The sequence below is a fragment of the Chrysoperla carnea genome, chromosome 1 (assembly GCF_905475395.1).
Source record: "Chrysoperla carnea chromosome 1, inChrCarn1.1, whole genome shotgun sequence".
In the NCBI taxonomy this organism is placed as follows: domain Eukaryota; kingdom Metazoa; phylum Arthropoda; class Insecta; order Neuroptera; family Chrysopidae; genus Chrysoperla; species Chrysoperla carnea.
Genome location: NC_058337.1, coordinates 113616931 through 113641006, shown reverse-complemented (window position 1 = coordinate 113641006; position 24076 = coordinate 113616931). Strand labels below are relative to the sequence as shown.

At 28.5% G+C, this 24076-nt stretch overlaps 1 protein-coding gene across 1 annotated transcript in view; it reads left to right on the top strand.

The window, feature by feature from the left end:
• LOC123293668 overlaps nt 1-23425 on the top strand; it is a 28687-nt gene extending 5262 nt beyond the window's left edge. The window contains exons 2-6 of the mRNA XM_044874556.1: nt 3626-5995; nt 6056-6193; nt 11768-11969; nt 12206-12421; nt 23337-23425. Coding sequence (XP_044730491.1) covers nt 3626-5995; nt 6056-6193; nt 11768-11969; nt 12206-12421; nt 23337-23425 — 3015 coding nt within the window. The remainder of the gene's footprint in view (nt 1-3625; nt 5996-6055; nt 6194-11767; nt 11970-12205; nt 12422-23336) is intronic.
• Nucleotides 23426-24076: the final 651 nt, after the last annotated feature.

Here is a 24076-nt window from a genome sequence, read left to right as displayed (position 1 = left end):
GAAGGGCACTTAGGCTATACAGTCCATAGTGAAACCATATATTTGTTTTACCACCTTTTCCGCTGATAATTTCATTTATCAGCTGCTCCTAAATTATTTCCAGAGACTGGGTGCACCTCCTTCATGCATATACCATGCATTACACCAGCCCATCACAAGTATTACATAATTAAATTAATTTTTCTTGTGACGACGGGAATCGAATTGGTTACACCTTAACCAACTGAGGGTTCGACTCTAGTTATTAAATTTAAAGAAAAATTTCTATCAAATTCATTTTCTTAGCCCCCGGTAAAAAAATAGAGATGCCATAAGGCTAAATCTTCTATTCGATTTAATTAATGTGTCAGGTATATGTTTGTTGAACAACTATTCTACGTTTTGAATTTGCTCTTTTCCTTGTTTGATACAGAATTCTAGGGTAGAAATGCAAGGCATTATAGTTAAAAACATTATTTCAATGAGCTTCCATGATTAAAATATAACAATTTTTACAGACATATAAAATCCTACAGAAATCAAAATAAATTATCGGTTATTAAACTCATGACATTAAAATATTATTTTATAACAGTGTCTTCAATAAAGATCATCAAATAATGATTATAGCTACTTAATCAGCTTAAGTCGGATACCCTTCAATGAATAACAAATACCATGATTACTATCATTACATAACTAACAATAAACAACACAAAATTATCTTTCACAAACTTCCACTTTTCAAATTTATTTCCTTATAAAATTTAAATAATCGTAAAAAAAATTTTTTATATTTTTTTATTGTTCATTTAAAAATTGTTTAAATAAAAATGCACATTTTTTATGTAAAGCTATTTAACATTTAAATTTATTTTTATTAATTAGTGTGAAATTACTTTAATAATTTTTTATTTGGTATAAAAACCTAACAATAGTGTTTTTAAATTAATTACTTTATAAAAGATATTATTATTATTAATTTTAAAAACAGTTTTTGTTTTATAGGTATTTAACATTTAATGAAAGATTTATTAAAGAAATTATTAATAAGACTTTTATGTACGCAGACTACTTTAATTTTTACTTACTTACACAGTCTAGTTACATAACAAGGCCTTTCAAATATTCCATCTACTCACGTTTTCCCAAAAAACAATTTTTACTAAATGTATCCTCTTAATAATTTGCCGTCCTTTGCCCACTTAAACACTCCAATTGATGCATTACGCCAACTAAATCTCAAGGATGTCTTCAATAAAGATATTTCTAGGAAACTTATAGCCTAGCCTATGTAGCGATTTTGGAATCAAATTCAAAATCAGCGTATCAAAAACTTTGCATAAAGGTATCCCATTAAGTCATAGATATATATATAACAAATAGATAGAGGATCCAGCCACTCACACTGAAGCGCTTTTTTACGCCATAAATTTTATTTTACGCCATATAGAACCTCTATCTATATGTTATATATCCATGCATTAAGTTCTCTACGGGCAGTAAATGTGAACGTTTGCATGCTACAGTGCAGTGCTACGAGTACGAATTATTGTTAAATATATTAATTATGAATATATTTGGAAATCAAGATTGTCAATTGATTTTGTGTGGAATAATTAATGTACCTTTGCAATGTACATTAAAATATATCAAAGTTTTCAAAGAATTCTCCGAGTGGTGTTTTGCTGTATGGAACCCACGGGGGTAGAACGTAATAATATGTTCGCTGTCTTAAATCAATGTTGAATTTAAACTAGACATTAACGCTGCAGTGACAAAAGCTCATACGCCACAGAAATTATACTTTATATAATTTGGAAAATCAATCCCTACACAAAACAAAATTTTTTGCTTGAATTTAATAATTTATAGGTTACGTGAAAAGACTTCTTTTTTCACATTTTAAGAAACCTTTTACACACAGTATGAAATCAAATTAATACTCTTAGATCTTAGTGATTTGGATCTCGAGAAGGAAAAACTGAAAACCAGAATAACTACAATACATTATTTCACTTTCAGTAAGATTTTCTTAAGTTGTTTTTACCTTATCAGGTCATGTTTTGTACATCTTCTTTAACCTTTTAAAGATAAGTAGGTAATTGAATATCACTTTCATTAAAACAATTAATTTAAATAAATAGCAAATTCTTGTAACTTTCTTTGTCAAACGTAAATAAATATCATATTAAACAGAGATCATATTTCGAAGAGTAATTTCTATTTGAAATAGAAACCGCAGTAGTAATGAACTGGAGTTTTATTTACCTGTATTTTAGTAAGGAGAGTATCTGGTATCACTTAGGAGGTCTTTTCAGTAAAAAAAAATATTTTTTTTCCCTGTTTTATATTGATTGTGTTTAAAATACATGACTATTCGACCAATCGATTTAAATCAGCCCCAGAAAATAGATAAACCAGTCTCCAAATACCCAAATATGACAAAAAATTAAATTAATTTAATTTATATCCATTTTTACATCAATTTTTGACCAAGACCCTTTCTTTTCTTTCACAAGAAAAGAGCAATTTTCAATTTTGACGATATTATTTAAAAAATTATTTTTAATTTTTTTTGTTTCTGACCACTGAAAGCGATGCTACAGTGAGAATCGATTCATACCCTATTTTAGAGCTATCACCATCAATGTGCGCTATAACTTGTATAATAATTAAGACATTTTTGGCCTTTTGGCATAAATAATTAAGTTTTTCCAAAAAACAATTCAAGAAACGTCGAGTCTTTGTCATTAAAAACTGAAAGGCCCCTTAGAAAGTCCTAGAATCTGGCTACTGTCCTTTGCAACGAAAAACCAAACATCAGAGTACCTACAAAATGCATAAAAAAAGAATTAAAATTCCAGATAGACCATCAGTTTTAAATTAAAAGAATTAATTAATTATTTAAAAAATTGTCGATATTTGTAATGTTAAACGGCTTAAGTTTCCTCTGACACACACTCACAAATTTTTCTTCGAACTGTGGAAACAAATTATAGACCCACCAAAAAAGTGTCTAGTCCAACGATTACAAAATTAAATATTTATTAAAGCAAATATAAAATAATTTTAACACTTTCCATTTTTATAACATACAAAAGATTTTATATTTTTGATGAGAATTCTCACAACAAACATATAAAGTATTATTTAAATTATCATTAATTTTACTCCAAACAATAACATTCATTCCAACAAACAGCCTCTTCAAACCGGAAGAAATATTTCTAATAAAATAATTGCAATTATTACGTCACAAATATTTATATACATTTGTATTTCAAAAATATAAAGCTAAATAAAATGATTACCGATAATTAAAAACATAATTATAGTGTCCATGTGAAGTTCCGTTTTCCATTCAATATTTAATGTTACATTGGCGGATGCAATGTGGGAATTCGATAGATTTTGAAGTATATATTATTAAAATACTTAAAATAAAAACTCAATCGACCTGTGATGTCTAACTTTAAGCACTTGGATAATCTAAAAGAGAGTACAGTAGCAATTTTAATTATGCCCGTTTCAAGGCTTTTCTGAAACAAATTCAAATAAAAATTAATAAAGATTTATAATTAAAATTGTAATAGAAAATATACGTCGATTTGAAACTTAATTTTTTTTGTTATTTTTGTTTCAGATAACACATCCATTATCACTTCAACAGCAAGGACAAATTTTAAGTGATATACAACAGCACAGATTTCGATTTCCACAATCCACAAATGTACAGCCCCCATCTGCCAGCATAGTATCTGGATCGAATCCAGTAGATCCTTATCAAAGTGTACAGTTTGTGCAATCTCAATCTCCGCCAATAATAACGGGATTGAATCAACAACAACAACAAGCTTCTCCATCTCAATCGGTTGTAACTCAGCAACAAACATTAAACCGACCGGTAGTTCAACCGACATTACATCAACAACAATTAATCCAAAAATTACGTAATCAACAATTATCAAGGCCTGGTGCAAATCAATTTGCAGGAGGACAACATCATACACAAACTGGATTTATTCCATTAACGCAAAACGCTGCACAGTTTAACGCACCACCTGCACTTCCAGGATCTGTTACTGATTTAGGAAAGGATCCACTTCTAACACCGGATCAAAGTGCACAATTACAGAAATACTTCGAAGAACAAAGACAACAACAGCGGTTAAAAGAATTACGGGAGAAACAAAAGATCGTTGAGAAACATCAACAGTTTGTCGAAAAACAATATGAAAAGGCTCTCCAAAAAGCAAAGAAAGAACATGAAGAATATTTGGAAAAACAACGTGAATCTCGTCAAAAATTATACGAAAGTCTTATTCATACTGAAGCACCTATCACACACGTGTCAGAACCAAATACCCCTCGTACAATTGCTCCCCATGAATCTCATTTATTCCAAAAAGCATTACATCAATATTTTAAAGAACATCCAACCACAACAACTACGACCACTTCCAAATCCACAACATCGACATCGACAGAAAAACCACGATCTAAAAAACCAGTAATTACTCAAATCGGCAGCGATGATTTTGATCAACAGAAAATTTTAGAACAAATACGTCAACAATTAGGCGAAGACAGTGTTAAAAGTGGTAGTGCAACTACAAAAATCTCATTTTTACCCACGGTTCAACCTAAAAAACAATACAAAACTTTGGAACAACAAGAATTATCACAAGAAGATATTCTAAAACATTTAAATGAACACATCGCCAAAAATCCATTAGAATCTTCAAATGGTAAAAACTATACATCACGGGAAATTAATTTACCAAATGGTCAAACCATTGAAGTTATTCGAACATCAGATCCTAATTTATTGGCTGGTGCCAAAGCATTGAACGCCGGTGATAGTACTAACATTATTAATCGAATTACCGCACCACCTAAACCATCAACAACTTTAGCTCCACCAAAAGCAATTTTGGAGGATTTAACTAAAAGCATTATTCCACCTGGTGCTGATTACGAATTGATTAAACATACCCAAAATGGTATTGAAAAAGTTGACGGAAAACAATTGGGATCAGGACAAAAGCAAGTCACTTTTGTTTTATTGGAAGAACAAGATGATGGTTCCTATAAGGTTCAAGGTGTACGTGGAAATAATGACAAGGCAAAAGATAACGTTGATGTAGATTCAATTTTGAAAAAAATTAAAAATGGTGAGATTAAATTACCACCTCCATCAGCAAGACCAGCAACTGTAGCTCCACAACCACAAACTTCCACAACTATAATTCGTCAACCGTATTCAGCTAGTTCAACACCAAAAGCACAATTTATAAGACCGACTCGTGAACCTGCTTACAGTACTGGAAATACATACAATCAACATCAAACACCTGCACGATCCAATTATTACCCGACCCCTAAACCAACAATTATCACTTCCAGTGATGCAGTTTTGAATCAATATCATCGTAACTCACAAGAACAAGAATCATATGAATCACAACCAAATTCCCCAGAAGTTACACATATTGGAAGTAGTACTCTTCAACCAGCATCCCCATCAAGCCATCATACAACACGATATCAACATAATTTCCCAACATCAGCAGTTTATTCGACAACAACTCAACCCACAACATTTACCAAACAAGAGCCAGTAAGATCTTCATCAGCTTCAATTGCCGCGCAATATTACAATCAAAATTTGTATAAAGAATCGACAACCACTCAATTACCTTACACATTCGCCACACATCCAAGCACAACGTATTCTTCTAGTCAAGATAATTCGGTTACTCAAGTGACTGCATCTTCATCAGCAGCTCCCCAACAATCAACCCCAGGTTTAATTGAAATCTTGCGGAGAAATGGTTTATACGCAATGGCTAAATTCCTTAAACAATCGGGATTGGATACAATTTTAAATGAAACTGGACCATACACGATATTTGTACCAACAGATAAAGCATTCCGTACACTTTTAGTGCAATTAGGTGGTCCAGAAAAGGCTGAAGAGAAATTCAAGGAAAATCCACGATTATTAAGTGGAGTAAGTATTTATAATATTAAAATATATGAGATAGAAAATTAAATTTCCGATTTTTCATAGTTACTTTTGCATCATGTGATACCTGGAGCATTTGAAATTTCTGCATTACAAGATGAAATGACCGGTGTATCATTAGCTGGAACACAACTTCGAGTCAATCAATATAATATGCATGATGTTGAATGGAATGAAGTCAAGGTAATGCCTTTTTTTTTCTTATTCTTGTTCTTAATGATTATGTCAAGTAGCATTGGCGTAACAGAAAATTTAGCTTATGGGGAACTAAAATATTGAAAAACTAAAATATTGTTCAGTATGATCAGGTTCACAACTTTCGCAGAGTTTCTCCAATTGGGCTAGGGTACATTATTTTGACAGAAGTTACTGCTATTCTTATCAAGTACCATTCGGGACCTTTAATGAGTGAAAATTCAAAAACCCCTGATAAATGTTTCGGGTGCTTTCAAACAAAACTAAATAATCAAAATCGGTTCATTCGTTCAGGAGCTACGATGCTAGAGACACACATATCGTTCAAACTCCTATCTTTTTGGTCCGGGGTTTAATAAAAGAAAATTCTCAATTTCGAGCTGCTGTTCGTAACCTTGGCTATTACAGCTGCCACACTGAAAATGGTTAAGATAGAGCAATGGTGCGCAAAATGTGGTGCGAATATCGATGATTTTTTTTCGCTTTTCTTAACCAAATATGAAAATACCGTCAAATAAATAGCCAAAGAATACGGATAATATAAGCTTAATAATGTTTTGCTAGATGTTTTGATATCTTTTTTTTTATAGTTATTCGAAAATTAATTTTTTTTTCCTGCTTGTTTCATGAGCTTTTATTAGAGCAAAAAAAAACTTTATCCTTAATGTAGCCGTAGAGAGAGTTCTAGAGAGAAATTCAGATTATTTGAATTATTTGCGCCAATTTAGTCTCAAATTGAGTTTTGTTTGACATATTTTATCCTACTCAGTTGAGAAAATTCTGTTTTTTTTTTTTAAATCGTGGCCTGTTCGAGTAAACAAAAATTACAAGAAGAATTGTACTTTCAATTTAAAATCAAATGTTTTTCAATAATGTAGCACTCATTATTTTTGGATTGTCTAAAAACTAGATCTATACGAATTTTCGGAATGTTACTAACTCCAAAAAAAATATGTGCAGGCTTTACTATTACAGTTTAGAAAAAATATTCTCTGATAGTCTTGGTTGAACATCTATCCACGCCTATGATAAAAAGATGTAACATATTCAATATTATTCTAGTATACGGCCTACATGTTAATAGTCTGTAAATCCGAAAACGACTTTTTTTTTTCAACATCCTATTTAAAGAAAAAATTTATTAGTTTGTTTGTGTTTATTTCTTGAATTAAAAAATCGTTGGCTTTTTTTCATCAACTTTACAGCACATAAATTAAAATGTATTAATTAAATAATTAACAATTTTAATTAAATAATTGCTTTGAATTAATTTCAGTGAAATAGTACTATATGAGTTTTTTTAATAACACGGTAATAAAATGAAATAATATCCAACTTTGTTTTTGTCACTTAAAATGAAAAAATATCTCCTTCACAATCAGGAGGAAATAAAAATTATCCTATCGGGATCGTACTTAAAATGAAACAGCCCAAACCAGATCATTAATTTTCAAGAAAATGAGAGAACATTTCCGAGAACTGTTGTTTTCAAGAAAATTCCTAAAATGTGAAGAAGTGTTTTTATTTAAATCCGAAATCATTGAGAATTTTTTCAAATATCTTTCATACTTTTTTTCCAAAAGTTAAGTTAAGGCTGTTACGTACAAAATTTTAATTGGCGTGAAACATTCTTTTATTGACATGCAACTTTATAATTTTTTTAAAAATCCTCTTAAATATTAATCTGTGGAAAAAAATTTATAAAGAAAAGCGTTTTTCTAGATAAGAATTGTTAAAGTTACAATTTCAAGCACTATGATTATACCCTTTACTTTGTCGATTTGAGATTTGGATGATATAAGTGTTCATATTCTACCTACCCTGGGTACTTTTTCGAAAATCCTGTTAATTTTCACAATTTTCATTTTTCACATTCAGGTACAGTGAAATAAGAAAAATTTCTATAGTTCCAGGGCAGGTAAAAATACCCTCCCATTAAAATGGTGAAAGAAAATTTTGAGATTTTTTCAAACCTTTCTGTCTCACGATATTCACTTAGATACTGACTTTCGATTGGATAAAAATTTCTAAAACGAGGAAAATTTCAAGTAATAGTTAAAGTAATAGATTTACTCTAAAATTTCCTTTTCAAAAATCTGATACAATTAATATTTGAAGTATCAATATTAAAATAATAAATGTCTATCATAGTTACATCAATGAAAGAGACGATTTTGATCAGAAATAAATTCTTATGCAATAAGCACCACGATTAATAAACCGCATCACTCAAATTGTTTAAATTGACAGGTGTAAAAAGATGTTGATTATATTTTTTTTTTACAAAATCAAATGAAACATGAGACAATTTATTTCATATACAAAATTATTAAGTAATATTTAGAAGAAAAACCTCAAACTAAATAAAGAATTCAATTCAAGCATTTAATAATAAAACCAATTTTTAATTAAATGCATAAATTTATTCAATGAACCATTGAATAAACCAAAAAAACCACACAATTTTTCTAACATTTTTAGTAACAATTGTCTGTCTGTTGTCTCTTTGGTGATTAGGTTAGGTTAGGTTATATTGGCTGTCCACGAAGGACACACTTAGGCTATAGAGCCCATTGTAATACCATATATGTGTTTTACCACCTTTCCGCTGATAATTTCATTTATGAGCTTCTCAATTTCAGAGGCTGAGTGCACCTCCTTCATGCATATACCATGCACTACACCAGCCCATCACAACTATTAATTATATTAAATCTACCGCGGACGAAATTGGTTACGCCTTAACCAACTGACCTAATAGGGCGACCTCTTTGGTGATTAGTGATACCAAAAATTTGAATAATCTTTTATATACAACACGAAAGGATTCTGATGAGACCATTGACAAAATCGCTCAAAAAAGCAAGGTTGAATTTTCAATGTTGGAAATTCAGAGAGATTAGACTGCTCAAATCATGGGTTTAATATTATTGGATTTTTTCCATGGAGTTTTTTAAGTCTGAGGTTTCTGGCGTAAAGTTTGCGACCATTCACGCCTTGAAAGAAAAAAATCAGAAATGTATCACCACTTGTCACCTACATTTTGCAAAATGATCTAGAAAAATTTCGAAATAAAAGTTTTATATGCCACTTATACTGCAAATTTTATGAACTGAAACTTACAACTTATAATTTAAAAGCTTTGTTTTCTATCAAAATTACTTCTTGCGTTAATTTCGAGACACTCTTTATTTATGAAAACTTCAGTCCAAACTTGTGAGGTAATAAATCGTAGACGATATGCAACGTAACTGATAAACAGTCAATCATTACAATAATGACGGCTTCCTACTTTTGATGTGAGCTTGCAATTGACATTATAGTTACAGAGACTGAGAGTCAAACGATTTTAAGCAGGTCGACATCTGAGGTAATTTCTTAGGTCATTCGCCCAGGCGGCGGTGTAGAAATGTCAAAACAAAGTGTTATTGTCATACTTGTCATTGTAGATTCGTAAGAAAAATGTATATAGTCATACGTGATTAGTATTTAAGTCAAAAAGCGAAAAAGTTCAGTGAAATCACGATGTTTTATGTAAAACACGATTTTTTTATATGCAAATTTGACGTTTTTTTGATAAATGTCCCTAGCTGACCCAAGCAATAACCTCAGATGCAGGCATGCCTCTCACTGTACCGAAAGATAGGCGATGCTTAGTCTATGTACTGTAATGTCAATGAGTTTTATCTATGGCACTAACCGAGCATGAGCGCGAAATTTAAACCTATTCGAGCGTTTACAAGCATTGAAATTGACCCATCTTAGAATTAGGGTCATGTTAGTCGCAGACACCTTAGTAAAAATTATTATGTTTAAGAATATTTTTGTTTAGAAAAAATAACTTTCAATTTCTATAAAATTTGGAAACCTGGTTTCAAAATATTCATTATTAGATACGAAATCTTATTCCGTCAATCATTATCAATTTATACATGCAAATTATACACTCCTCAGGCTTTTACAAAGTAATATCCAAGGTCTTCTTATAGTTGTTGCCATACAGAACAACGAATAGTTCATTGTACGATGTGAATTTTCACATAAAATTACAACAAAAGTCGTTTTCATTTAACCTTTAGAGATAATAAAAATTCTTTATCATATGTTGGAAAGAATGTTAAAGAGAAATTTCTTTCTAATAAAAAAAATTTTATATGTGACATCGTAAATACAATAAAACAAGGAGAGTTGAAGGTCGTACCAACACCAAAAGTAGAACCATACTCAGTCAAACACATGGAATGATGATGGAATTATTGTTATTATTTATAATTATTGTAATTATAAAAAATAAACAAATTGTTTACTTATGATTGTACTTAAAAATGTTTTTGTTTAAATCTATATGCAGAGAGTACACGAGGTTTTATGTTCAATTTAGAAAAATCAACCTTATAATCAATCAGAGAGACAAAAAAAACCTCAATTTTCTCCTTCACTCCGAGTCATTAAATATACCAATTGAAGCTAATGCTGCACAATCGAAGTAGTGCCTATAAGAAAAAAGTGTAGGTTTGAAGTGGGTTTAAGTACATTAGGGAGTGTTCCGTGGTACATTATGATGTTGCATCATGGATCACACTTAATGTACCATGGTACACTCGTTTTTATCGATAGGCGTCTAAGAGACTCCGCAGGATTAGATAGGAAAATGGCTTTCCGTGAAACTTCTTCTAACCCACCTTAAAATGTTCTTTGGATCATTCTGATCAAAAACTCTCACGGCCAAAAAAATTTTTCACGAGTAGTTTTCGAGCTACGAGCCCTCAAAACTATGAATATATTATAGTTTTAGTATATGACTAGGAAAATGGCTTTCTGTGATACTTTTTCAAACCGCCCCCAAAATATTCTTCGGATCGTTCTGAAGCTCTCACGGACACAAATATTTTTTACGGGTTGTTTTACTATGTTCTTTGGCTAAAAACACCAGATATGTATTCAGGTTATAAGAGACATTTTCCGTTATATAGACGTTGCGCGGTGATTCACACCAAATTTTTAATTTATTATTTTTAATTATTTTATTAAGTAAATAAATTTTTACAGTAATTACACAGTCAATAAGAGATGCATTGTAATTAAACTATAAATAAAATTGATCTTTAAAGAATTATTAAAAACTTTCTTTCCAAATTAAAATGTATACGAGATTTAAATTTATTTCCGTGAAGATTAAATTCCTATGGAAACGTTTAAATCAATATTTTTTCTGTTAACCGAATTGTAAATTTAGTATATTAACGGTTAATTTAAAATTCAATTATAAAATTCATATTATTTATGCAAATTGCATATTTTCGTATAAATCAATCTAGAGCACAAAATTTCCTGAAAAATTTTCTATTTAAATCCGTCTTGCTGTTCAAATTTTCGAACTTCTGTGCTTCGTTTCTGCGAATAATTAATCATTTCGTCAAAGCTACTTTTCTTCGTACCCGAAAAGATACCAACCCGGATAATTATCTTATTGTCTTATCTTCCTCGGCAATAATTCAAGTTAATTTAAAACTTTACAATTAGCATTACTTTTAATTTATGAAATTTTTATTATTTTTACAGATTACCACAATAAATGGTGCAAAAGTATTAAATGATAAACAAGATATACAAATTCCACAGGGTATCGCACAAGCTGTTGATCGTGTAATGTTCCCATTACCAGTTGGCGATATTATACAAACATTACAATCAGATCGTGAACGACGGTTTACAACATTCTTAAGGGCATTATTTAATTCTGGTCTTGCTGAAACATTACAAGGTTAGTTTTACTATTTTTATTTATAAAACATTTATTTTTATGTGTTTCAAAAATGTTTAAAGTGAAACTTAACAAAGTCAGATCCTAACAGCATCTTTTCTTTTATAAAATCTTCTCATGTAATTAACTCTTAAGTAAAAACTACTATTATTTTCAACCTACGATATTTTTGAAACTTTTTGTACTTTTATATTTAAAATTATTTAAATTATTTATTATAATTAATTTTTATCCAGGAGCAAAAACTTACACATTATTTGCACCAACGGAAACAGCATTTGAAGACATTCCAACAGATGATTTAACAAGATTAGTAACGGATAAAGAATTATCAAAAGAATTGGTAATGCGACATGTAATGCCTGGCACATTATTTACATCTGGTATGCGATATTATCAAGTGAAAGACAGTTTGGATAAAAGTAAAAAGATTACGCTTAATAAAAATACAGGTTAGTAAAACTATTTTTTATAATTTTTGTTAAAAAAGAAATTCTACATAGTTTCAAGAAAATGTATTCTTAGTAAATCTTTTCTTGGTTTAAGAAGTCAAATATTATTTCCTTGGAATATTAAATTTTATGTTAGGTCAGATTATATTGACTGTCCACGAGAGGCATACACAAGCCATAGAGCCCATTGTGATACCATATATGTTTTACCACCTTTTCCGCTGATAATTTCATTTATCAACTCCGCAATAAATTTTGTGAGGCAGAGTACACTTCCTTCAAGCATGTACCATGCACATTACAATCATTAATTTAATTTATTTATTTACTTTGAAAGCGGGAATCGACCTCGCGTACGCCATTTGTTACGCTTAAACTAACTAAGCTATTATTAAGTGTTCTTGGCAACATAACATCAACAACCAAGTGACAATCCCGTAATCTCTTTTTTTACTGTGTAATTATATATGCTATTTTATAAACAAATCGATGAAACTCATCTTTACTTCAATTGTTTCGTGAATAAACAGAATAGTCGCTTTGGGGCTAAGAATACATTTCAGTAATAATGTTTACATATACAAAAGCTAACAGGATGTGGTTTTGTGGAAGTGTAAATGTGCTAAAGTAACTTATTGTTACCTCTAATAAACATTCATTTACTGGAAATCATTTTAAATAGGAATGTCATGGTCGAAAGTCTAAAATTTAAGAGACATCGTTGATATCTGATACCGTTTTGTTTGTATTTGAAATTAAAAATATGTAAACCCAATTCGATCACTCTATATAAAAATTTGATATTGCTTTCACAAAGTTCTTCGTGATGTAGGAAATTTCAATTTAATTAATATTAATGAATTTTAATAATTAAACATCTTTAACGTAATTTGACATAATTTTTAAATAATTAAAGAAATTTTAATTTTCTGATTTTTGGTGTTCAAAACACTAAAAAAAAAACTTACATATTTCATAATTAAAATGTCAAATAGATGATAATTAATTATCACAACTATGATTTATTAATAGATAAATTAAAATCCTCCAACCCAAAAAAAAAAAGGAAACGAGAGACAGTTTTTAATACCTTTAAATATAGACGGAAGTTTAAATAAGATAATTAAATTCTTCTTAATTTATGTGAATATAATTGAATTTTTTATTATTATTTCGTAAAAAAATATTCTTATTAATATTTTTGTATATCAAATTGGTAGAATCTTTTTTTTTGTATAAAAATATTAATTACACCATTGTTTTTATAAAGGTTTATTCACACAACATGTTTGTTCTCCAAAAAATTTTACCCAAAAACTAATCATTCATTTTTCATCTCAAGTATAAAGCTAAAAAACTAGTTCTCGAACTTCGTCTGAAATATATTCTCATCAGGTTTACCAGATCGAATATCGGGTGGATCTCATGCTTTTTAAATGATTTTTTTTTAGAATGGATAGAAATTGAAAGTTTTTTAATCTTTGATTGATTATTTTATTAGACAATGATTTTCACACAAATCACTTTTTATAATTTAAAAAAAAAAAAAAAAAGATACCGTCGAAATTTCGGACGATACCATTGCAAATACTCGACCCTTCGCCAAACAAACCCAATTTTGGTATATTTTGATCAAAATCATCCTAGATACCTAGTACTACCAAATTCCGAAAATAAATTTCTTCAGAAAATTGCAAGAAATCGATAAAAATTCACAATCTTCAATTTCGATAAAACACAGTGCGTAAGGTAGTTTGGACTCAAAAAGTATAAAAATTTGATTTTTCGGCTTCAGTTCATGTTTGAATGAATAGTTTCTTAGATTCTATTCAAAATTTCATAAGAAGTTAATAATATGCGATAGAACAAGATTTCCACTTTTTTAAAAAGCACCAAGCAGCAATTTCTTGAAAAACTTACAATACTCTCTTTGTTATTGCTAAATTCTAAGGATAGATCATTATGTGACGTCATAGTGTGTTTAACTTATAAACGTGTGAATCAACCATTACATAACCATTGTTTCATCATACAGGTATTATGTGATTATTTATTTTCCAACAAAATGATATGTAAAAAAAAAAATTCATTTCTTCTTGTATGAAATAATTAAATGGTTTTTATCATTTTTATATTTTCTTTCCTTTTTCAAGTAAAATGATTTTTAACCATAATTTAAAAAGTAAAGAAACAAATAATAACAATAATTTATTAAATATTTCATAATGTTAGTCACTTAACAAAAAATTACCTTTTCTTTAACTATTTATTCATAAATCTATTGCTAATTCCTTGATAGAAATTTGCATCTACGCTTACATCACCAAAAATCGGGTGCTAAGGCGGACAAAATTTTTCGTTAATTTTATAGCTTTTTAATTAAGATTTTTCCGAAGTCTTCGTCAGGCGTCGAAGTCTTTTTTCATTTTAACGTAATATACACGATTTAATATATAAAAACAGAAATTTTTTACCTTTTAATCCATAAAAAGTGGAATTCAACATTTTGTACTCACAACAAGTTAAAATTTCAATTTTTAATTATTAATAACACGAAATATCTTTCAAAAAATTATTTTATGCGTTTGAATTAGCAATTAATAACATATCAAAAATTCAGATTTTTATCTATACATTGTCTAAATGTCCGATTAACCTTAATAACCCCTAAAATTAATGACTAAGGTATTAGTACGATAAAAGATGTTACAAAAATCGGCTTATAAAGGAAAATGAAAGAAATCGCATACATTTTACTAAAACAACGCATGATTTAGTGGCGCAAACATTGCTATTTGTTAATGGACAATAAAGTTTTAATTCAATGAAACGATCAATGATAAAGTTCACTTGAAAAATTAGTAATTAGGCAACTTGTATGACGTAAATGTTAAGTGTTTGTCAAATAATCGAAAACTATTATACATGTATAATGTATACGTAATTCAAGGTGCCTATTTATTAACTTTGTAAGTCAGCTTGAATATTATCAGTTCCATTGAATTAACAATTTATTGTTTATTAACAAATAGAAACATTTGCGCCACTAACTCATGCGTTACTAATGGTATTTGACTTCGAAGAAACACATTACATGAGGTTTTAGCAAAATGTGAGCGGTACCTCTTTAACTGTACCTTCATTAAGTCAAATATTATAAATATTTTTCTTAAAATACTTAATATAAATATTTTACAAAATATCACAGAAATGAATATTTTTTTCTCCACACAAAAGATTAGTTGTAACTCGGAAATCATATTTTCTTTGAGATTGCGCCACATATCGTGTTACCGAATGATATCACAAGTTGGTTAAAGTAGTGTTATTCGAAGCAAAAGTTGTTTAACGATTTCAAAGAGATTTTTACGATTTGTATGTTCAAGTACAAAATTTGGACAACAAGCAAAGCTAAGAATATAGATTTTACGATAATTTATCAAAAACCACCATAACTTAATTGATCAGTAAATTATTAGTCTGCCCTCTAAGGATCATAGTCACAACGCGGCTTATTTCTTAATACACTCACAAAAAGTAGTAATTTTCTTAAACTATTATTTATCTATTGTTTTATTTTTAAACAGTAAAAACTTCTTTCTTTATATATATATTTTACAATCTATTGTGTTTTTTCTCAAGAAGATTTTCACAAAAAAGTAGCTAAAGGTATATCTTTTACTCAATTATTTAATTAAAAAGTTACTACAGTTTGTTACATATTTTATTATGTTACATGTTTTTACTTTTTAAATTTATTAGTTTTTTTTTTGTTTATGTTACTCCGAAATGAAAGTGATACTTAAGAGTTAAAATTTGTTTTTTTGTTTTGTTATTATTAACGGTACCAAAAAAAAAGTTTAATTATTAGAGAGACGGTACAATTAATATTAATTTTTTTGTTTTATTAATATATAATAACATTACCATTCACTAAAATAGATTTCAAATTATAGTTGACCAAAAGCCGACCATTACTCTTAAGGTAGTTCCTCCGTAGACCGTCCAGTCAAAAAGTTTTGGACTAATACTATCATTCAGTGCATTAACTGTGCTATGACTATTATACATATACCATATATTATTTTCACAAGACTGTAGTTCCTCACTACTGTTTCTAGTATACATATAAACACACACACTATGACATATGCCTTTAACATTAGTCTTCATATCTTTTCCACAAAAATCATCGCTAAAACGAGTTATTTATTTAAGTTTTTTATCGAAACTATATGGTAAATAATTTTTATTTTTATTTATATATTTTCTAAATATAGTATTCTACATTATATTAGTTTTTCATAGAGATGGTGGACGTCATTCATTGGTAAATAAATATAATATTTGTAAATTTGTGTATTTTTATACACTTCTCCCATGTACACGTACAAATTGCGTCACTTTTAATTGCTAATATCTCATGTATGGCATGGTAAATCATCTTCTAATTTTAACAGTAAGTGTATTATGAATTAAATATTTTATATTCTGAGTTTTGAGAAATTCTTGGAATATCACTTTCGTGTAGGTACTACCTTAAAATATAAGAAGGTACATGAAGTTTTTGTAAGAGATTCTACTACAGATCTTAAAGCAGCCCCATTCTGCAGCCTAGTTAAAAAATTTTTTTTTTTTTTTTGCATATAGGATACCCGTCATGAATAACTCCGCCTTTAATAACTTCGACCAAAACAACGCGGTTATTACAGCTCCGATTAAAATAACTCTATGCAAAAACTCGACTCGATGCTTGCGACCTGTAATTGCGTTCCCTCGCTTATTATAATGGGTAGGTCATACCTTTCTTTAGTAGGGTCGAGTTAGCATGGGCCTGTGGGTTTTTTCCAATTGCATTAACCCTATGATTGCGTTAACTCACTGTTTCATGGGTTGATCATGATCATGCATATGCCTTTAATCGTGTCTTCTTGATTCTGTGGAATTTTTGGCTCGTGGAAATCCTGTGATGTAAATACTTAGACGTTCTTTGGATTTCACTTTCAATACAAATTAGAATTATTTTGGAGTTGTTTTGTCTCAAATTGATTTTGCTGTTGTTGTTTTTGCACCGAGGCGTTTTTGTACCAAGTAGTTTTGACTGGAGTTGTTTTCCCTGAAAGTTTTATTGTACGAGTCGTTTTGACCAAATTTTTACACCCCAGAGTCATATATAGTGTAATGACAGATCTCTAATCCGAAAACTGGGTCGAAATCTTGATGCCACTCTCACATTAATTGTTAAAAACAACACATCGGAGAAAAATCCGATAATTCTCGTTCTAGTTTACTTCGAAATATAACAATTTAACGATTGTTTTATTTTGTTACACAAGTATCTTCTTGACGCCATTTATTCTATCGATAGTAGATGCAAAACTGATACAAAATTGATAAATGGCATTCGGATTTTTTAGCGCAAGACAGGCAAATTAAGCAAAGATCTGTATATATAAAATTCTTCGGTCATTTCGAGTCCGTTTTAAATTACTGTTCAATAACTGACTCTTGTGTAAATTTTCAAGCATTTTCAGTTTTATATTAGCATAAAATGGAGTTAAGATTTATTCCAGTTAGACGTTTCATCTCTTTATTGAGACTTTTTCAGCATCTACAAATTGTAGTTACAAATATTACTTGTATAATCTCAAAAATTTTGGTCGAAATGCAATTTTCTTTTAAATTACACACAAATGAAATTGGTAGAAAAAACAGACAATCATTGTCGTATTCCCATCATAATTAATGTCAATTAAAAATAAAAATATCTGGCAATACAATAATGTGACGTAATTTACAATGGACACAAAAAAAAGTAAATTAAATATTGTGTATATTTATATTTCTATGAAATACAAATAAATACACAATAATTATTATTTAATTTAATTAATTAATGCGTAAATTACTTGGTAGTTTAATATAATAATTATTACTTTTATAGTGTAATTACACCTGCATGATAGATGCATACATGAATGGATGAAATATATAATTAAAAATTATTGTCATCGTTGATAAAATGAATATCCTAGATTTATTTTTATTCTCATATAGTCTATACGCTCTGGTTAAGAAGTTTACGAACTTTAAAATCAGAGCGGGAAAAAGTTTTCGGACATTCAAATCAAAGAAATCTTTGAATTTATTTAGAAGTGAACCTTCTTTACGCGCAATTATTGCGAAACGAAACGAAATACAGAGAGTGAATCGGAAAAAAATGTAACGTCATCACATTGAAATTTGACGAAACTTGAATGCCCGCCTCCTCATCTCACTGTCTAACTTTAGTTTAGCTCGTGTTCAAAAATTTATCAATAGTCCTATTTTCCATTCACAGATAGCGTTCTTGTACTAAAATTCAATAATAGTTCTATTTTCCATTCACAGATGTCAATTTATTACCATTCTAAATAATCAATTATAAATATTTATAATTTGTATAAATATTTCAATATAGAGCAAATGAAGTTTGACTTCTGTCGTAGTGTCTCCAATCCATAAATCTACCCAAATATGAAATAGAATTTTGGGCTCAAAATTTTTTCTTAATAGGGTGCTTTCGGTAGTGAATAATAAATTATGAAATTTGATAAAAATTAAAATTTATGTCGAAATATAGTTAAATATTCTGATTTTGAGTCATGAAAGAACATTCTTAATTAAAAGCTGTAATTTTTAATCTATAAATCACGTGCCCTAAAACACAAGCCGCCATGATGTGACATCATATAGGCAAAAATAATATCCCAAAATAATATTAATTACTAATTTTTTGATGGCTTTCATAGAAATTGTAGGTTATGTTACCATCAACTTTATTTATACATATAATAATTACATACAAGACTGTTGTTTTTACCAATATTACGTCACCAAAATGACTGACAGCCTCTTTGAGAGAATAAAAAGTTTTAAAATTTAATTTATTTTTATGTCAAGAAAGCGTGTTTATTTTCCCGAAATATATTTTTTTGTGGCTTTTTATTAAGAAAATCAACATTTTGAAGGACTTTTTCAAACATAGTAGAATACCCTATTTCAAAAGTGTCTCTAGCATCTCAACTATATACAATTTATTCATCACGACATTCGGTAGACTGATCGACTAAGAAATGTATGTCTATTCTTGTGATACATTTTTTTAATAATCATAAATAATAATCTTAGGATATTGTCGTGTAGGTAAAACTAATTCAAGTGTAACATAGCTCATGTTACAATAACCTTTGATTCATTTTACCATTATTCATTTTACCATCATTTTTATTGTCTGCTGCCCAAGATACATGCAAAGATGTATCTTAAAAAATATCCAACTATATTCAAGGGAATGTTTTTTAATCATTTTAGAGGAAAAACTGTTAATCCCGTAAAATTGAGTCTAAAATTAACATTTTACTCTCGAGTATGATGTATATATTTTCAATTATTAATTAGCAGCGAGTTTGACTTCTATTAAGTACTTACAGTCAAAAAAATTGCCAGAAATTATCCTTTTCTTTTAATATTTTTGATTCTAACTTGTACATACATCCTGGTTAAAAAAATTTGCGACACTAATATGTGTTAATTCATATAAAAGTTTCGCATTTTTTTGAACGCATGTATACATACTTTATTGAAGTCGTGTGATATTTACAATTGAGTTTTAATTAGTAATAATGACAGAATTAACATTGATAATTGAATTGAGATGAGAATATTCACATTATTAACAAATCTATTCAAGTTTGTGTTTAGGAAATTTGCAAAAAACTAACAATAGTGAAAGATTTATTAATTTTTAAATTGCAAACTCAAATAGGGAAGACTATTTTTTTAATTAGACATAAAAATTATAAGGTCGAAGTCAGACAGTGCTGGTGCAAGGAAAATATTTATTTTCTACATTTTAATTCATTAAAATTTATCGAACTAAAATGTATTAAGGATGTATAAGCATGACAACAATGTTTGATTTAAAGGCTCAAATTTTTTAATAGGCAGACTTTTACTCAAAGAATATGTAGGTAAAATTTCAGCGTAGGTATCCATGCAAATTTTTAAGAAAAATGCCATTGAAAATCGATATAAAATACATTGCTCTTATGGAGGAATCTCAAAAAACGACATATTTTGAAAGTTTTTGATAATTTTCACTTGGAATGAATGAAAACAAATTTAAAAAATACTATTTAATAGAAAGTAAACATATAAGCATTTTCATAGAAAAAAAAACCAAGTGTCTCCATCCATATAAGGAATGTAAGAGGAGGGTAGATTTAGTGTTTAAATTATTTTAATCTTATTTTCAATTTTTATGATGAATTTTGTTATAACTTCATGAATGTAGACGAAAAATAAGAATAAAATTTTTCGATACGTGCCTTGGTTTTCGAAATATCGAAAGCTGAATCATTATACAAAATTTTCGCTATTTTCAGATATAGAAAAATTTTACTCTTACTTTTCGTCTTATATCGTCAAATTATAATATAATTTATCATTAAAATTGAATATGTATATTTTTAAATTTGTGCCCCCACTACCGTGCTCATACATCTTTAAATAAAAGTTAATTGATACTATGCCCGAAATACACAAGACTAGCTTTTCAAGATCAACATAGGTCAATTGGGTCTTGGGTCCGAACTTTGTAAACCGTTAGAAATAGAACAAAAGTTTAAACGTAAAAAATGTTCCTTAAAAAACAAACAACTATTGTTTGAAAATTTTTTCGTGAACATCACAGTTTATCCGTAAGGGCGCAAATTAGGACAAAAATTTGGTGTCCATTTTCTCCAAAACTATAAAAGATAGAGAGTTAAAAATTTTCAGGTAGTTTCAACTAGTGGTCAAATATTTTTCAAAAATTCTAGAAAATACTTCAATTTAAATATCGAAAACTAATTAAATGGCGGCCGAAAAATTTTTTAGGTTTTTTCAACTCTTAGCTTATTCATAAAAAAATAATGCATGTACTGATTTTCAACACTTTCTATACAGAGTATTTCAATAATTAACTCAGTCAATTGTTTGTTTTCTATTTAGAGAACTATATTTTTATATAACTCCTTCTAAAATATAGCGTTCTCTCTCACTCAGGTATAAATATCTTAATATAAAAAAATACATATTGAATATTTGATTTGTGATAGAATATTTAAAATTTACATATAAATAAAAATCAGTGGTCTTGATCAATGATAATTATTATCTGTACCTCCTATTTAACAATCCTATTATTATCTTTGGAGATGATTTATACAAATAATAATCAACAAACTGTTTGTTATATACTTTAGTAATAATTTCTCTTCAATGAAATATCCTATATCTATCTATCTATATACGTCTATCTTTAATAATAATTGAATATGTAAATTTCTCTTACATCTAATGTTGCTTAGCTTAGCTTAGTAAAAGTTTTACATATATTTTTATTGTTTGTTTAGGTTTTATTATTTGTTTTTTTAATGTTCTGTTATTTGTTAAGTAGGTGGTATTTTAGAGATTTATATAGATCTAACACTTGAAACACATTGAATAATTCAACGATACAATCACTATATCTATTAATCATATCTAAAATAATATTAAAATACGATCAATTTTATTTGTCATATGTCAATTTTTTTTAATTTTAAAACCCTTATGATCGACAAGAAACTTTTACGAAAAATGCAATGATAAATACCCCTTCTTCTGGCAGGAATGATAACACATTTAGGTCATCAATGGGCTGAATATCCTTGTATCTATAGATAATTCAACTAACTTATGGTAGTAGTATCGCCAAGGCAATTTTGGACTTGTGGTTGAAATTATTTGTACCATATTTTCAACTTTGATGATGAATTTTGTTATTACTTCATGATTGTAGACGGAAAATAAGAATACAATCCTTCGATATCTGTCATTGTTTTCAAAATATCAGAAGATAAGTAATTATTAAACAAAATTTGCAATTTGCAATATTTTAAAAATTACTCCAGATATCGAAATATTTTTAAATTTAAAACTTTTGGATAAATTTATGAAAACATATCATCTATTTACCAAATTAATAGAAACAAAATGTTAAATTTTCGTCATTTGCTAAATCAAACTCACTTTTTACGTCTTGAACACACTACAATTAAGCTGGATATCTCTTTTCGTTTTTGGAAATGGGTTTTATGAACACTTATAACAAAATTTTGTTTGTAGTATCAGTATTTCTAATCATGTTTTCATGTTTTAATCAACTCTTGAGACTCTCTTTTCCTGATCTCAGAATTCCCTGGCTTTTCCAGAAACTCCCTTTTACAATTTCTTTTATTTAGGAATTCCCCGAAACTTAAAACCACCCTGATGTTTGGCTTTACTTTGGATATTTTCTATTGCGATAAATGATATACCTAGAGATTTGTTATAAATAGATATGTTAAAAGCACTTATCTGCGCTCCCACCAATATACAATAGGCTTTGACTGAATCTTTGTAAAATTTGACAATGAAATTTTATCATATCAACTTGATTTTCGATTGATTTTTCTCAATTTTAAATTGAAATTTATTAGAGTACATTTTTTTGATAACATCTGGTTCTAATATTTTGTAATTTAGTAAACTTTACAATTTTCTTCAAAATGCAGTTTGAAGATACTCAGCTAAACTGATTTATTTGGATTTAGGAAAAAATAGACCCGGAAAAAAGAAACTAAAAGAAATTTCTGTAATAATGTCCCATTTTTGAACGCAAGGGCATAACGCTTCAGAACCCAACCAACTCTTCTATAGTAATAATACTCCGGGTCTATACAATGTACAGTCTATTTTTTCGGACTATTTTTTCCGGTATGGCAGAAAATTGCCAAGTTTACCAATCATCTTCTATACTTATTTTATTACAATAAAAAATTTAATTTTAATGCTTTTTTTTCTGTTTCAGGACGTGTTAAAGTAAATAATAATTCAATTTTAACGCAAAATATTCCAGCAACAAATGGAGTTATTCACGCCATAAGTACATTATTATAATTTAAAAATAACAGAAAAAAAATATATTTAAAAAAGAAAAAAAAAATTAAATCTTTAAAAAAATTTAAAAAAGCCAAAAAATTCACTTTTATTTAAATTTTTTTTTAAAGAAAAACATATAATGTACAATAATTTTGAGATATCAAACTCAAAAAATCATTTTTTATTTTTTTGTTTATTTATTTTAATAAGTCATTAATTAATTTTCATTTATCATTAAAAAAACAACCATGTATGAAAAATGTTCATAATAATTATTATTCAAATAATTAGACCGTAAGGCCATAATGACACGAAATTTTCATTATTTTTTTATTGGCCTTTTTGAGGATTGATAAGAAGATATCTGCAGCATAATGTTAAAAGAAAGTTACCTACAGATGAAAAAAAAAGTGCAGGAAGTTTGCAACCTTCGAAAAGATTGAAAATTGCCGGGAATGTTTACTTATTGTGCTATCAATAACTTTCTTTCAAAATATACAAACGACGAAAAAACTCTTCGATTTCCAAAATTCTACACTCGAGCTACGATTAAAACCTCATATTTCTATATTATCTAACATACCTTTGTGACTCCTCAAAAGGTAGACAAAAATAATCGTGAAAAAATTTTGATTCATTATGAACTCACGGTCTACATATACAATGAAT